The sequence below is a fragment of the Phymastichus coffea genome, unplaced genomic scaffold (assembly GCF_024137745.1).
Source record: "Phymastichus coffea isolate CEN01 unplaced genomic scaffold, Cenicafe_Pcof_1.1 PCOF00045, whole genome shotgun sequence".
NCBI lineage: Eukaryota > Metazoa > Arthropoda > Insecta > Hymenoptera > Eulophidae > Phymastichus > Phymastichus coffea.
The window spans coordinates 1,310,031-1,327,051 of NW_026706856.1; the positions used below are offsets into that span (position 1 = coordinate 1,310,031).

The 17,021-nt window shown below is 31.3% G+C and overlaps 1 protein-coding gene across 1 annotated transcript in view; it reads left to right on the top strand.

Annotated features, from left to right (window-relative positions):
* The first annotated feature begins 2,450 nt into the window (after positions 1-2,450).
* The window catches only part of LOC131664821 (T-lymphocyte activation antigen CD86-like), a 109,201-nt gene continuing 94,630 nt past the window's right edge, over positions 2,451-17,021 (top strand). Inside the window, exons 1-2 of the mRNA XM_058936217.1 lie at positions 2,451-2,601; positions 12,318-13,034. Coding sequence (XP_058792200.1) covers positions 12,965-13,034 — 70 coding nt within the window. The 5' untranslated portion in view covers positions 2,451-2,601; positions 12,318-12,964. The remainder of the gene's footprint in view (positions 2,602-12,317; positions 13,035-17,021) is intronic.

Genomic DNA, 17,021 nt, shown 5'->3' on the forward strand with positions numbered 1-17,021 from the left:
AAGTTAGGTCCAAACTCTGTTGGGATGTTAGCAGGTCAGACCCCTTACGCCTAAAGGCGTATCCCGATCTGGTACAGTAAGGCCAAATGTTAAAAATTTTAAAATAACATTTGATTGCACTAGTTTTTTCATTTTTAGCTTTATTTCGGTCTTATCTGGTTAAATAAATTTCTTTTGTATCATTATTTTTTAAGAGTAATTCTATACTTATCACATTAACAAAGATTTACCATGACTAATTGATTAGTTACTATTTGTAAAATATAAAAATATAAGTTGATTTTTTTATGTTATAGGCCTTTTCCGGCCATTAAGGTTAAAGCAGGTGTTCAATAAAAAGATTTTTTCGGTATAACACACTTTTGGATTTTACTATTTTAGTAGTATTTTTTAATGCATACTTAGAAAGAATTGATTGAATATATTAATCGTTTATATTTACTTTAATTATTCATAAATATTTCTCAACCACTAAAAAAATGATTTCCTTGTTTTTTTTTAAATAAATAAACCTATGTTATAACTTTTCTATGTCCGCTCCAATTACTATGCGATTGTTCATCAATTACTTAATTATTCGTTTATTGGAATATACATTTCTTAAATATTTGCATAAAACCTCGAGAAATATCATCTAGATTTTAAAAATGTTTGTTTAACCAACGAACTGTGTATTCATTTCCCTTCTCCTATACCTTGAACGACGAAGCACACAAAAAAGGTTAATACTCAATCCTTCTGTCTTTCCTCGTCTTTACTCGTGGTCTACTGAATTTCGGCATTTCTTCCTGCAGTCTGGAATATCCTTTGACGTGCTTATATTAGCATTTCAGATTTTTTGCTTAAACTATGAATTAAAAGGAAACTATATTTTAAATATACACTGTACTAGAAAAACTGATGATTTATACCCTTTTTGTTGATTGGTAGCTGTTGATGTTTTCGGTAAATTGACAATGACAATAAAAAATATTTGATAAACATTGTTCAGCATTGAAGTAGTTTTATTGAATCGCTTAGATAAAAGGACTTAATGGAGTCCTGTTTCTTTACTTTTATCAGTGATTGAACCTTCACATAAATAACGAACTCGAATCATGGTTAAGTAAACAATAAATGAAGGTATAATAATAATTCGAAGCGAAAGTTCATGTACTTCTTGATTTGCAGAGTATTTCTCTGTTATTAATTGCTATGTATCTTTGAAATAAATCAGAGTATAATAAAATAAGATAAATAATTATATTGTACAATAAATAAACATGATTATTTCAGTTAAATAAACCACATAAGACATGTTGGCAACGATGCAAAACTGCTCAAAGCAAATTCATGTTGAATTTTTGATAACAGCGAGTAAACGGGAAGAAAAATGCAAGACAGAAAGGAAGGGCAAAGTTGCGACGCCATTAAGATAATCTCGGCTTGGGTACGCGACTTATGCCTAGAGCCCACGCGCTTCTTGTAATTATAGATAAAGCGTAGAATAAAAATTTTTAAAAAATGCGAGGGAAAGGGAAGGATTATAGCAAATCTACCATTCAGTATCTTCCACTGGAACAAATGTTTCATATAATGCAAAATCGTGCTAAAACAACCTTCGGAATGATTTATTTAATGATGTTTCTTTTATTAACGTTTCATTCATTAAAATAGAAAATTCATTTTTAAATTTTTGTAAATCATGAAGTAAGTTATATTAATAAGCGTTGAATAACTATAAATGAATAAGCTTTTTAGAAATAAATAAAGTATTCTACAAAGTTCTTTATTATACTGTATATATACATATCAAGAGAATAAATGAGGAGCTTAAGGTGAAAATTAAATGTGTAGGTTTTAAAGAATACACTTTATCATTGTTTGTATGAAAGATTTCAATAGCAGTATTGATAGAATACTCTTGAACCTTTTTCATTGACATTGCTTTCGTTGGATTTTTAAATGTACTTTTCATCTTTTCGCCAATATTCAGTCAATTGCAACTTACATTTATTGTGCTATTCTAAAGTGAGACTTGCAAATATCCCTTTCACATCGCTGTGTCACGTGCCTAATACATACGTGATCGCCAATAAAAGTTTTTACATTTAATAATTGACATAGATTACAATTTTACACCTATATTATTGTCACATATGTCTAACCATTTAATACTAAATACTTAAAATAAGTTTTTAATAATAATATTTACAGAGAGTTTCTCGGATTACATGGAAGAAACAACAAGCAAAAACATAATTCGAACTAAAGCGTGAAAAAATTATTTACATCTTCAAAACTTTAGGTCGGATTGGAAAAACCAGTAAAATATTTTAAAATATCCGTCGAACAAGATAGTATAGCTTACCCCTGCAGAGCAGCAAGAGTTGAAACGGTGCGCCGGCGTCAGAGGGCAGTTAAGGCGGGGCTTGGGGTACGAGTGGTGCGCCAGTCGCGAGGAAACCGCCGCGACGTTCGCGTGCGTGAAGCTCGTCGCTCTTCTCTTTCTTGTGGTGCATCCGCGTGCGCGTATACTCAGTGCTTGTGTGGGTTCACAGTGATTAAACAGTGACGGCAGCTAATATTACAACTTCCAACCTTAGTCTGTCTGCTGTGATTGTACGTGTTGCTTTCATTCCTTTCTTTTTGCACTTCATAAAGCAGCTTCGTGAAAAATAGTGATGAAGGAAATATTGTTGGCTTTGTGTTAGAGATATTGTGGAGACTCTTTGATTGATACTTTTGTAGACGATAACTCAAAGTATACGTTGTTTAAAACAATTGCAATTCAATTGCTGACTGACTAAACGAGAAATAACTATGAAATATTACCTACGGTTTACAGTGTGGTATACAAATGTTAAAGGCTTGACTTATTACGATTAGATGATAAATCATTCTTGACATGCCGGTATGAATTTAAATTGTCAATTAAACGGGGCGCTCTTGATGCTCGCAGAGCATTTAATCGAGCTAGGCAATGAAGCTATTTATTGGAATTACGTTGGGAATCCCTTTGTTAGACTACAACGTGCTTCCTCAGACCTTTTTCATTCAAATATAAAGTAAGAATGGTGTTAATTTCAATGAGTTCTATATTTCCTCTAACGTTCAGTAGATAATACAAGTTCCCGATTAAAATTCTTTATTAAAATTTTAACAATGATGAGAGTGCGATCTTTTTTCCGTTCATAAAATCTTTTCCCAAATAAAGTATATCAAGTCTTTAAGGAATCAATTCATCAATATCTCTTGAATTTGCATTATATTGTTTGCTTCAGTGAAACCGAAAAGCTACGCAATACTCAACAATCTAAAACTTTAACACTACAAATGTTTACTATTAATCCAATAGCAAAAATATAGATAATATTAATTGTATTATTTTTAAAATCTGGAGAAACATTTAAATATTTTCTATAAATAAACCAAATAAATTCTTACTGTGTAATTCAAGGTATTGTACGTTATATTTTTCTCTTGACAGTATCAATACGTTCATCAAAATGCATACTTATAGTACACCTTATTGTTTTTAGAAAATTTTGTTTCATTTATTCATTCATATCATCCACAGAATTTTTAAATCAAGTCGGAGTATTGAAAAATAATACATTGTAAGCATCGAAGGAAAATCAGTTCAATCTCATATTGAGCGAATGTGTCATCTGATATATTAATTTTTAACATCCAATTCCATTAGTCTTTATCAGTTAAAGATGCTACCAATCACCTGCGGCAGTTAAAAACTATGCAGTCTCCATGTGTACAAAATAATTGAAATTCTATCCATTTATGCATTCCAATATACGTTTTCGTAGATGGTTCAGTTCAAATATAGAGCAAACTTTAATTTTTAAATGACAAATCGAATTTTTACAATTATAATAATAATTATCAAGATATTTATGAAATCTTAAGCTACGAATAATCAAACTTTTATGTACATTAAAACTGTCGAAAGTACGTCTTGTTGGTGATTCAATTAGCAAAATTCACGAACAAATGAAACATCCAAAAGAATAGGAATAGTCTTTCGAGATAGAAACATTAAATAATTAAATGTTAATTATAATAATTAACATTTAATAATTTTTGACATACATATTTCTAATAGTTGAAAGAACGAGAAAATACATAAACACAGGTATAAGAATTTAAAGACCTTGGCTATGAATTATTATCAAAATTTTTGATGATGGAGTGTAATATATGAATGCTTGATAATGAGAATTAATTAATCATATTCTTCAAACGTCGCGCATTATTGAATAAATATACTTTATATTGTACTCAAAAAGATCTGTGTATCTGAGTAATTTAATTATTGCAAGTGGGCAGTGGTAAAATCCATGAATTAAAAGTAAAAAGTCTATGCAAAAAGTAAATCGAATCTCCAGGCATTAATTAATTTAGTTAATAATAAATATAAAAATCATAAATTATCGAAGTAGCTTTTCTTGCTCTAACTTTCCTTCAGTGGAAAAAAAAACCGAACAAAATCTACCAAATTGAAATAATGATCAATTTGTAAAGTTTTCAATGTAAAAACGACTGCTCGGGATTGTTATTCCCACTTTTTGATCGTTTTCAAATCAGCTGTATAACTGTAAACGTCAAAATTTCTTTACTGCTATGTGTAATTTATAAGAAAACTACAAAACTATCTAAATGATTAATTTTTTTAATTTGGGTTCTATAAAGGTCATTTTAAGTCGTCTTATATTGTACTAGCTTGTTTACTTACCATTACTTTATATTATTGATGTTTCTTGGACGAACTATTATTTTTTACTGTGTTCATCCTCAAATCGTGCACTCTTTATTTTACCTTTTTCTAGAAATGACCCAAAAACATAATGTCTAATTTATATTTGTTATAGTTGTTATATTAAATTATAACACTCGTCGATCATTACTTTTGCAAGTTAATCCCTCACAGGAGTGCCTCAGAGGTGACATTAAGAATGCAAAGATTTCTTGTTTTTTGAAACTAATCATTTCAAACCAAACAATAATAGATTCACACTACCACCATTGTTTTGTTAAAAAATTCTAATATAAAGATTTCTTCTTTTTATCGAATTACTTGCTTTAAGGAATAATTTAATTAAAAGCATAACTTGAAAGTATATAATAAAAAATGTTAAAAGCTTTATAAAATATACTTTTTTTAAAATAAAATAAGTATCAATAAAATAAATCGTACTTGGATTTCTGATTTTTATTAATTACCTTTTTTTAGTTTCTTAAAATTGAATGTCTTACTATAATATACAGAATTTTTTAAACCAATTTATTCTATTTAATATTCATTTTAATTTTAAGAAAAGAAAATTGTTCAATATTTCATTATATTTTTCCTTTGTGAAAATACTTCAATCAATTTTGCAAAACATCAACATAGGACTCCGTAAACTATTGATTATTATAGAGATTGCCTAAGAGCTAATTTGAAATAATGCAATAATTACTGGATTAAACGAAAGTTAATGGATTATATAAATAAATATCATAAGGAAAGAAAGTGGGTTATAAAGAAATCTATGGTCTATATAAAATTCTATAATCAAATAGCGTTTGAAATGGTATTTCTGCATCGTTTTCGGAATGATTTGGTCGCCATGACCGTTACATTCATTTTCCAATCTTAATTGAATGCCACCCTGCCTATAAAATCAATCGCGCGAGACTCTTCTAAGGAAATTGCTTATGCCAAGAAATGAAATTCCAGGCACGGATTCTGTCACGTAACAAAAATACCGCGAGCTTTAGAATGCGTGTGCCCGAATTTACGATCACTTCTTTCGTCACGTGCGACTTCTCTGTAAAAAAGCAAAAAGAAAGAAATAGAGAGAGCGAGAGTGAAAGAGAGAAGCGTGGCAAGGTAAAATAAGATGGATCTTCCAGTGGGATTTAGTTTTGAATTGGATTCTATTTGACATAAGATCTTGCAAATAAAGAACTCACAGGTTTGTTAGAAAAAACCATTATTGAGTATTTGCATATTTCGTTAGAATTAAAGGAAATTAAAAGTAAAGTAAACAAACTTTTTTGTAATTGTTTTTTCTATTTTTTGGTATCTTATAGAGAAAAAATAGCTGAGAAATATCAAGACTTTAATATTGAGAAAAATATATTTTTTGAACTAGTGTTATTTCAAAATTAATTACCACCAGAACAATAGTATTGCAAAATAAGAACTGTTAGTTGAAAATTTTTTGTAACGCAAAGATGTTCAAGGAACAAAACTGAATAATAAAGATAGGAACATTTAAATTTCCATGTTTGATCTTGACCAGCTTCTCCGCTGTTCAACAATTTCCAGTAATTATTATATTGTTATATCAATGTTACAACTTTAGATTGTTGAGATTCTTCTTGATGCGATGGGATTAATTTATAAAATTGATTTATTGAGACGATAGCAAGAAATAGGAAATACAATTATCTGAACAGGAAAAGGAGTTTTTTAAGTGATTGATCAAGTTTTTCCCTTTTGGATCCTTCCGAGCCGATCTTTATTATTAATTTCACCAATGTTTTAGTGACGTTTTAAAATCACCTTTCTCAAGGCTACAATATATAAACGAACGTACAAGATATATTTGATTATTTCTTATCGTAAATATTGAGTGAATGTCATTCTTGTCAAAAATATTTTTTATGCATCATATCCAATAGGAATCGTGAAAGTAATCAGTAAACTTTAAACATGTCAAACGGAAATACTGAAATGTATTTCGATTTGCACTAATAAATTAATATTCTAATAATTAGTTTCCGTTGCTAGCATACATCTTAATTTACAATGTACAAAAGATAAAAATGCATTTTCTTCCAATTTATTATATTTACATTCTTTCACTTCCAATGAAATTTTAAAACAATAATATTAATTTTAATGTCAGATATCAATTTATAAATTTATACTAATAATTTCAAATCATAACCTTTTATGTTCTCAAAACTATTTATTAAAGACGTATTTCCAATTCTCACAGATTATTATCTGTATTAATCATTTATAAATTAAATTTACTGCTGAAATATAAATCTCACACTTCTATATATATAATAAAAATATTTCAAAGTACAGGACAATTTAAATATTTCGTGCTCTTTTTTAGCATCAACCAACCAGAACGCTGGGATCTAATTGATATACAAGTATCTAGTCAAATTCTAGTGACATCTAGTTTTAATTCTATTGAATTGCATGCCGAATGTTCTGATACTGGACAACTTTTTATTCATATATTTTTATTTAAATTAAAAATATTATGAAATTAAATTAATAAAACATTATCAAATATTCAGTTCAGAATTGAATTATTCTATTACCACAATTAATTTACAATTTTTCAATTGCAAGTCTGTGAAGTTACTAAACATAATTTATTTAAATAATTTATTAATTATATAACCATGTTGATATAAATAATTGTATGCATCTGTAAAAAACACCACTGTTAAAAATGAACATTTCTACAAATTATGTAAATTTCATCTTCATTAAAATATAACGTCATGTTTGTACCTTTCAAAAATATCGTCTACTTTTTGTACCTATATATGTCACAACTAGTAAGTTAGCATATTCAACATAAACCTCCAAATTTCGATGATCGAACATGATTAATTATTCTGCTTGAATCTATTTTATTGCTCAAGTTCTATCAGCTAATTTTTTCATATTTACAATGTTCATAATCGATTCACATATGATGCAAAAAGCGTTTAACACACGTATGTGTGAATAATTGATATATGTATGTGTATTACATACATTATTTAAAAACTAAAACGTCTTCCATATTTTGTTAAAAATGTACTTCTTTTTTAAATATAAGCTAATAAAAGTTTGTTTTATTAACCATCAACATTTGACTGATGCATATAAATTAATTTATATGAACATAGTTATTCAATAAATAAATAGTTTTAATGAATTATATTTAATAACTTCGCGGAATATTACAATCTTAAAATATCAATATTAATTACGTTAATAGAGTAATTAAATTCTTAATTAAATATTTTACTATTTTATTAATTTAATTATATAATATTTTAATTAAAATAAATGTGAATAAATAGTTGTTCAGTATCAAAACATTCGGAACGTAATTCACTAGGATTCAAACTGGATACTTCTATATCAATCGGACCCCTGGATGTCAACTCATTATAATTTTTTAAGATAGGATAGTATGTTCGCTAATGCGCACGGCCCATTGGCACTTTATCTGCCATACGTACAACATATCGCAATCATTACAATGAATTTTATAAATTACTCCACATGCTTTTTTCTTATTCTTAACCGTTAAAGGACGGGAAAACCACTATAGTGGCTCAAAATAATTTCTCAAGATAGTCTGTAAAATAGGTTAATTCTGGGGTTTTTGGACATACTGATTACGAATTTGATATCATAAGTTCAAAATTACGAAACAACCATAAACCAACCCTAAAATAAGGTTAAACTATCCTTTTAGTCGTGAAAGTCAACTTTCTATAGTAAGGGAGTGTGAATATAGTTTTCTGAGGTATTTTTCAACGCTGAATCGAATTCCAAGGTCAAAATTACGAAAACTTATCATATCAAATACGATAACAGACAATATTTATTTTGTATATTTTGCTTTATTAGAAATCTATTTGGTGACATGATGATTTAGTGAGATACAAAGTATTTTTAACTAACATTTTTTTCATATAATGAAAACCTCTTCCATTGCCATTTTTAATTAAAGTTTTTTAAAAAGTTCTTTTTACAATTTTTTCACAAGTATAAAGTGAACTTTTACAGAAGTTTTTTGTTTTTATTTCTATAGATTTTAATTTTTGCCGTGCTCTACTTCCCCGTAACTTTTTATTAATCTTTATAAATAATCAAATGGTATGAAATTTGCCTTGTTTAATTAAAATAAATGTTATCGACATCCGCTTGACGCGGAAACCACTTCCACGATTTTTTGACTTTCAGTTAAAAAATCAAGTTTCTCTCGTTCAAATGTCATGTTCGACTTTTTTCAAGAACTTTCACATGTGGAGACCATGCTACATACATATTCGCTTTGCTGCCCGACTCGAAATTCCCCGGGCGGAAGGTGCTTGCCGAGCTGAGACTTGTGGCTCCACATTCCTTTGATACACTGTACCTTAGTTGCTACAGAGTACTTTAAAGAAGTTGGCGAATGCCAGGAATTTGCGATGAGATTGAAATTTTTATTCCTTCTTTAACGTGTCTATCAATGAGACTTTTAATTATTCTTTGTGTCTTCTTAATAAACGCGCATGTTGTTTCTCTGATAGCAAAAAAGAACTGTATTTCTTGCTATCGATATATTGCTTTGATCTAATTGCCGGAAACTTTGACAGCTCTAGAACAATCAAATTTAAAGAAATGGAAAAAAAATTTTCAAATTAAATAATATTTGTAAGAATAGAATTATTCATAAATTTTCAAACACAGAATTGAAAATATTATGGCTATAACTATATTCTCAATCATTTCAAATACAATTATTACTGTTACCTGCAATAGTAACAACATTTATAAAAATTTAATACTATACAGTAATTCAATGGTGATATCTTTAGCCGTGATGAAATTATATGATTTTACATCCATAAACACATTCAATGTTTGCTGAAAGGGATGAAGAACATTGAGGTGGAAAAAGTAATTTTATAACTGCAAATTTTCGAAAAGTCATCAAATGGAAAGTTTTTTTGTTATAGATTAACTTTAGGTCACGCGAAGCTTGTATTCCTAGTAATTTCACGTTTTGCCGACATTCATATCTCAATGTAAAAGCATAATTTATGGTCAGTTAAAGTTTGTTATTATATAGGTCGCCCTGTGCTTTTACGTCAGTGAAGGGAATTTCATTGTAATTAAATACAAGTACTCATACCATATTCTTTGCTCTGGTACTCTATTACATTATAACTATAATATAATTCCTAATAAAACATTTGTAATTGCTACTGGGTCATGCACAAAAAATACAAAATAAAATAACGTTATACTAAAGAAAAGCCAAAGCAATAAAATATGGAATCAATATTAATCAGAGTTGAGGAACAATGTACGACCAAGAAAGAAGGATGAAATAAAAAAAAACAAAGCATAAAATTAGACGAAAATTAATTGAAGGATAAGAAATGGAAAAAGCTACGACAGGGAAAGAAAGAAGTGGACTAGACTATACAACGTAGGCAGTATAGGACATTGGGAAAGGAGGGAGAGGGAGAACTAGCACAGTTAGAACGTAATTGCTAGAAGCTCGAACGTCGGCCATCCAGCTTTTCCATGCAATGAAGTCCGGCTGGAGTTCCTCCCTCACCACCCCTTCTCTTTCCATGTCCGTGCCAACTTTTCGATCGTAATCGAGTCAGCGAAGAGGCTCTCCCACTTGGCTCAGCACTTTAATCCAGGCCCATGTGTGTGCCGCCGACGCGAGCGCTCGAAAATTGCTGGGGCTACGCGAGAGGACCCAATTACATCCCGTCGCTTTATAGAAGCGCGCCTTTCGTATCTCTCGCCCCCTCGGGGACACCACCATCGCGTGGATTCTTTAGCTACGTAATACTCGGATTCTTCGTGCCGCGCAAATTGCTTGTGTCCCTGCTGGGACTCGCAACTTTTTTTCACCCTTTTTGTTTCGCACTGAACTACACATATACTTATTCATATCTCAAATATTGTTTTCTTTGCTTTTGACGAATTCCATGATATTTTTATCAAGTTTTGACATTTCCCCCCGAAAAGAGAATTATTTTAAGATATCAAAACAGATCTTTTATAGGTGATTTCTCTCTAACTAGCTTAGTTTGCATATCGGATACAAACAAAAGTAAAAACTGTGGATTGAAATGTGTTTGTTCGGTGGCTTTATAGATTTGATACAAGAGGTCACGGAACTAATACTGGTTAGCGCTAAACAAAACCTTCAATTCCAGTGAAATGGATTTATACCTTATTATAATCTGAGATACAATTACCATTAGCCAGTTTATCAATAATTTCGTTGTTCGGTATTAATAAAATTGTTTGACGATAACTTGATTAATGAAAAGAAAAATATTGTTTTTTTTCTCTTGTAACTCTTTCGAATCAATCTAAAAATAAAAAGCTATAACAAATAATTTTCGTTATATTTATTGCTTAGAAAACTAGTTAGTAATTATGAATCATTATTTGAAAATCAACGTTATTAGTTTGAGAATGGATTTAATATTACTGTCCAAGGATTTAATTTTCAAATAAACACGAGAGTCATGAATACATGTAATTATCTACATCCTTATTTCAGTGCGCTTATTAAACATTTATTTGAATAAAGAAAATTAGTTAAAAGTTGAGTCCAATTTACAGGTACTATGAAAAATACAATTCAATTCTTTCATTAGTTGGTCGTAATTAAAAAATAATTGTTTCCGTTATACACCCAAATATTGGAAAAATCTTTTTAAAAGAATCATTGTGATCTATCTAATAAAAGCAATTATGACTATCAACGAATGGGAACATTAAAGCATAAAATATAGTTAATTATCAGTTAAATAATATTAAATTTGTAAATTTTTTTTCGACCTTTTTAAGCCATCCATCATACTACGTTAGTTCTCTCAGTACAGTTCTTTTTATCTTGATGACCATCTGATCGTCTTCGACTTATATTTTCTTCTTGTTTCTCTCGTTCTCTACTCTCTCACGACGCACTTCCGTTTCTGTCTTAATGATAGAGGGTAAAAACAGATATACTATCTGAATTATCTTGTCGGGTGTGGCTCTTCGCTTAGACATTCAGTTTGTCTTTTCTAATAGATTTGTCAAGATTCTCGAAAACTTGTATGTAATTTCCCGATATATGATTGACGTTCACCATAGAAATTCCCAATATGCGTCACTAGGCTTTATTGAGATAAATGGAGATTTCGCCACCTGCGATCTTATTTTCTTTGTCTAATACCAACTCCGTCTTTATTTCTCTAGCCTCTCTTATTTTATTATACATTATGGTTGTTTTAATAAAACACGTGGAATTGCTAAAGTTTCAATTCGAAATCTTTTGTATTTTTTTGTTGCTGATTTTATTATTTATTTTCGCTATTTGTACCTGAAAAAAATGAAGTATATTGCATCAATATTTTTAATTAAAAAAATCCAGCTAACCAATTAATTAGTACTTTTCAGTGCAGATTGAAATTTTAGAAATCAATAGAATATTCTTTGCAGACAACATTTCCTCCAACACATTCCCCCTATACAATATCATTCAAGTACCAAACTAAAATCGTAAAAATTGATTGTGTTACAGGTTCACAAAGGGAGAAATCGAAGCGTTGAGATTTGGCATGATGCCCTACAAAGCACTCGAAGCCAACAGCGAAACCAGCTCCAGACGACCCTTCTCAATGACAATCTCCCGGAGCTCGTAGTTTTTGTGTGTGAATGAACTTGTCTTGTTCGATATATCACGGAGTAGCAGAGGGAGAAAGAAAGAAGTATCGACATACACATTCACATCTAGAAAAAGAGACTAACAAAGTGATATGTATGCAAATGTTTTAATGCGCCAGCTCTGAGTCGAATTTGTAGTGTAGTGTGACGCTCGAGACATTGCTAAAAATGTAAAGGTGAAGGTGGTGTATTAACAAGGTAAAAGTATTGCTGCACCTACTTGTTTTGACAAGGAGTAGAGAGTGAGCTGCTAGGAACAAGTGGGAGCTGAAAATTAATATATCGATCGAGCGCGCGCACACAGTTATCAGTGAAAAGAGCAAGCGTTTAGTCAGCCTCAGCGACAAAGTGCAATTGTAGTAGTACTAGTGTGGTGGAAAGAGAGGGAGAGAGAGAGAGAGAGTGCGTGCATGTGTGTGCGTTGGCAATGCCGTAAAATTGAATGCCCGGCTGATCGACTACAGACTAAGGACTCTGACGTCTTTACCAGTGAATCGAGTCAGGATGGACGGAAACCGACGGAGATGGCTGTGCGCTCTATGGTCGTTGATAGCTCTACTCTCGCATCAATCAGGTAAGCTCTTGCTTTCTACCCTCAGAGAAATTGCGCGCTGCACGATGGAAAGAAGTACATTAAGAGAGAGAGAGAGAGAGAGAGAGAGAAACTGAGAGGGAGAGAAAGAGAGAGAGCAAGTTTAATCGTTTTTCCTGTCGAAAGACTGTTGATAGCTTTCGGACTTCAGGCGCTCAGGCTTGAGCTAGTAAATATAACTCAAGAACTTATTTCTCTTGGTTGGCTTAAGTCTGAAAACTATTGAAAATCTTCCTGTTAAGTATAACTCGAGTACGTATAGCGTTTAATACGGTAACCTATAAATGTCTATACATGTATATGATTGTCTTATTATTCGGTGAAAAAGGTAGTCTGTTAAGTTACTTACCTTGTTCATTGTTGGATTATTTCCGGTTGTCCAAGATCTCGGTAGCAAAGTTTGCCTTTGAGCCGTGCACACTGCCACCTAGGCTATCTAGCAACAACAGAAGCAGCTATATATATACAGCTGTCCAAGCTTGTGCGACACTAGTTGCCTTGTACATACGCGTACACTTGCTTTTAACGAGTCGTCTACGCTCGACTTCACAAAGCTCTAGAAGTCGTGACCCTTTAATTCGTTGTCGAGGCGCTATCTCTCTAATACAATTTTCACTCGGCTCCGACAAATTCAAGATTTCAATCATCTACGTTTGTCAAAGAGAAATTCAATTAATTGCAGTCTGAATAATTGGTAAGCTGCTTTCAATATTCTTTCAATGAAATTCGATACGAGATATCCTCAACCATATTATATACCTACAGTGTATCCAAACGACACTTGTTATCATATGCACGCGTTCGACATAACTACCTAGAGACAATTGCATATAATAAGCGCAAGAGTACAATGCAAGTTCATAGCTGCCTCCTGGATTCGTGTCCTATTGGCTACAAAGTTCTGGAGAGCAGTCGGAGCAAAACGACACTGGCCTACTCGCCTCTTCTTCTCTCTTCTCTCTCCGTCTCTTTCTCTCTATGTATATAGCATCTCCTTGCAGTTGTGTGCGCCCTTGGGCATTCATCTTCTCTCCTTATGCGATTACGCCAGACTTGCCGCAATCGCGCGGTGCTTTGCATAATTGCCGCGTGATTACCCGTGTCTCCACGCGCTGAATTGCCCAAGTTTTTACCGATTCAACAACCTGCTGCGTCTGCTTTAATCGTTCTCAAAGCTCTACTCATCTTGCTTATAATGTCTCAATCTGCTTAGAAATTTAAGACGACGATACTGGCCGAATGCTTTTTACACGATATTAATTTTCAATAATTTCGATGCTTCCAATACTATTACACATTACATTTGACAAATCGGATTAAAAGAGAAATTTTGTGCACGGGCGATCCTTTTATAAAATTATAAAAAAGAGATGGGCCTGAAAGTGAAGCTAGTTTATTCATGATTTGATTGACTAAACTATAGTCATGTCGTATAAGTAATACATGATGAATGGAAATGAAACCACATCAAAGGAGCTCGCAGTACGCCTATGTTTGTCTTGTTTTAAAAAAAAATATTAATCGTTTGGCACCACTTGTTACAAATATTCAATTAGTGCTCTTGCCAATTTCAATAATGCACGCTCTTAATTTTCAATTTTATTATACGAAATGTTTCTTACACCATAAAAAATTCTCTCATCGTTACGTATGCTTCTAATGTCCTTTTCTTGCCTATAGAAATGTTGCTATCGTTGAAAATGAAAACATCATTTTTATGTTTCCTGATCGTTTTTTTTTTGCAATTTAATAAAATACAAAATAGATAACATTAAACTGTTTTTCCATTCGAATTTTACCTATGAAAATACATCAAAAGACCTATTTTTGATTATTTTCTGTTCGAAACGTTGACCCTTGCATAGTTTTGAATACATAAATTATGCTTAAGGTAGCTCAACCGGGACGGGCTGTATCACATTGGAGCACCGTTGGGGGTTTCATAAAATTGACATCTTTCCAACCGAAATATATGTTAAAAATAGTTTTATATTTAACTGCTCCTTCAGAAATAAACCAATTTAATCTTAATAGTAGACAAATAATGAAAAAAATTTTTTCGCGTCGCTATTTTCATGATTTCGCGACAATTTGTAATATATTTCTTCAATATTTTTTTTATTACTTCGGAAACTACTACTTTTCTTTTCAGATACATTAGTTCAGTTTCAGATACATTATTTCTTTTTAGATGTATTAGTTTAGTAGTGGGGTTCGACAACATTATGATTTCTGAAATAATCTGTCATTTATTATTAAAATAATTAGAGAAAATGTAAAAACGCAAACCTACCCTCCTATGTCATCGATGTATAACGTGTTCTCTATGAATATCATAGATGGATGAAACCGAAAATTTAATATTGTAAATTCAATTTGAAAATTTGATAAAAACTACGTTGATTATTTATTGTTTAATACAATATACACGTTTTTTAAGATAATATATATGCTGTTGTAATGATCGTGAAAAATATTTATTAAACTATCATTTATTCTAGTTAGTCAAAGTTATGATTACAAAGATGGTCTATTTTATAAACTTACTTTAAAGTTTTAAAAAACTGTTTTTAAAACTTTGAAATAAATCAGTTTATATGTAACGAATTTACATATGCGAAATTTTGTGAAATGATATTACAACTACCCAAAACTTTCGGTAATGACACGTAAATGTATGAAAACTAGGTTATTCGTTGCGTTTGCTCAAGTTATCAAATTTTTTGTTAGACACAAAAAATATACCGCATGTCATTCCACGAATAAATGAATTTTTATTTCAAAAAATGAATACTTTGCTAAATGAAAATAATTGAGACATGTAAAACGTATAGTTTGTTATATTTTTTTTATATATATTTGTAATATTTGACACATTACCTATACTAATTCGATTTCTTATTTTACGGATTGCTAGTGGAGTGAAAGTAATTTTCGCAAGACAACAAAATTTAATTGGAAATGGTATCATTTTTAAGGGCGAACAGACATTTGCTGCTTACATATTATCTTATTAAAGAATAAACTAACCGTGGAAACACAAATTGTAAAATAAAGAATGCGACCGTCATAAAAGACCTGCTGCAAAGCACAGCGGAGAACTCATTAATGAAACATAAAAACGTAGACTCATAACTTTGATTTGTCGCACTTAGTCGCGTCAAAAAGCAAAGTGAAAAAAAGCCTGCATCGTAATAATCAACGACAGTGGTGTTAGCTTCCAGCTGAACGCCAGCGAGTAAAAAATTGAGTAGGAACGAGCGCGTACGTGAACCGAAGCCGTGTGATAACGCGCTTTTTCTGTCTGCCATATCGACCCGCCCCCTACAATGCTGGAACAGTCACATATCCGTTTTTTTTCTCGTTCACAGCACAAACTGATGGACACTCTGTATTCCATGCGACGCGCGAGTTTTGATCGTAACGATGATCCCTGACCTCGAGAGAGCGAGAAACGAGCCAGTGAAAAAAAACGAGAAAAAGCGAAAAATGGAAGACGTTTGGAAAGATCGCCGTCACAAAAATAGATAGCTCCAGCTGGGATTTATGAATGCTACTATCATCGCACACTAGGTTCAGAGAATTTTACGAGGCTCACTCGCTTAAGTAATTGCTAGCGATTATCTTGTCGCTTGCACTCTACGAGCAACGTTCTTAGGATTTCCGGATTATACCGTAGTTTTGGGGGAAAACTGTTCAAGAGTGCTAATTATATGATAGAGCGTATTGATTATTTGTGAAAAAATGAAGCGATAAAGTTGGTTGCTTTTTCATTAACGGCGAGGCGCATCTTTTCTTTCTACTAAATTTAAATTTAGTAGAAAGCAAAAAATGCAAATTAATTTCGTATAATCAAAAGTAAGCTGTTTGTATAAACTTACGCCACATCTCGTATTATAATCTTAATTGAAATATAATAAAATGAATATTACTTTATGACGCCTCATCAAAAATGCCATTTATATCCTA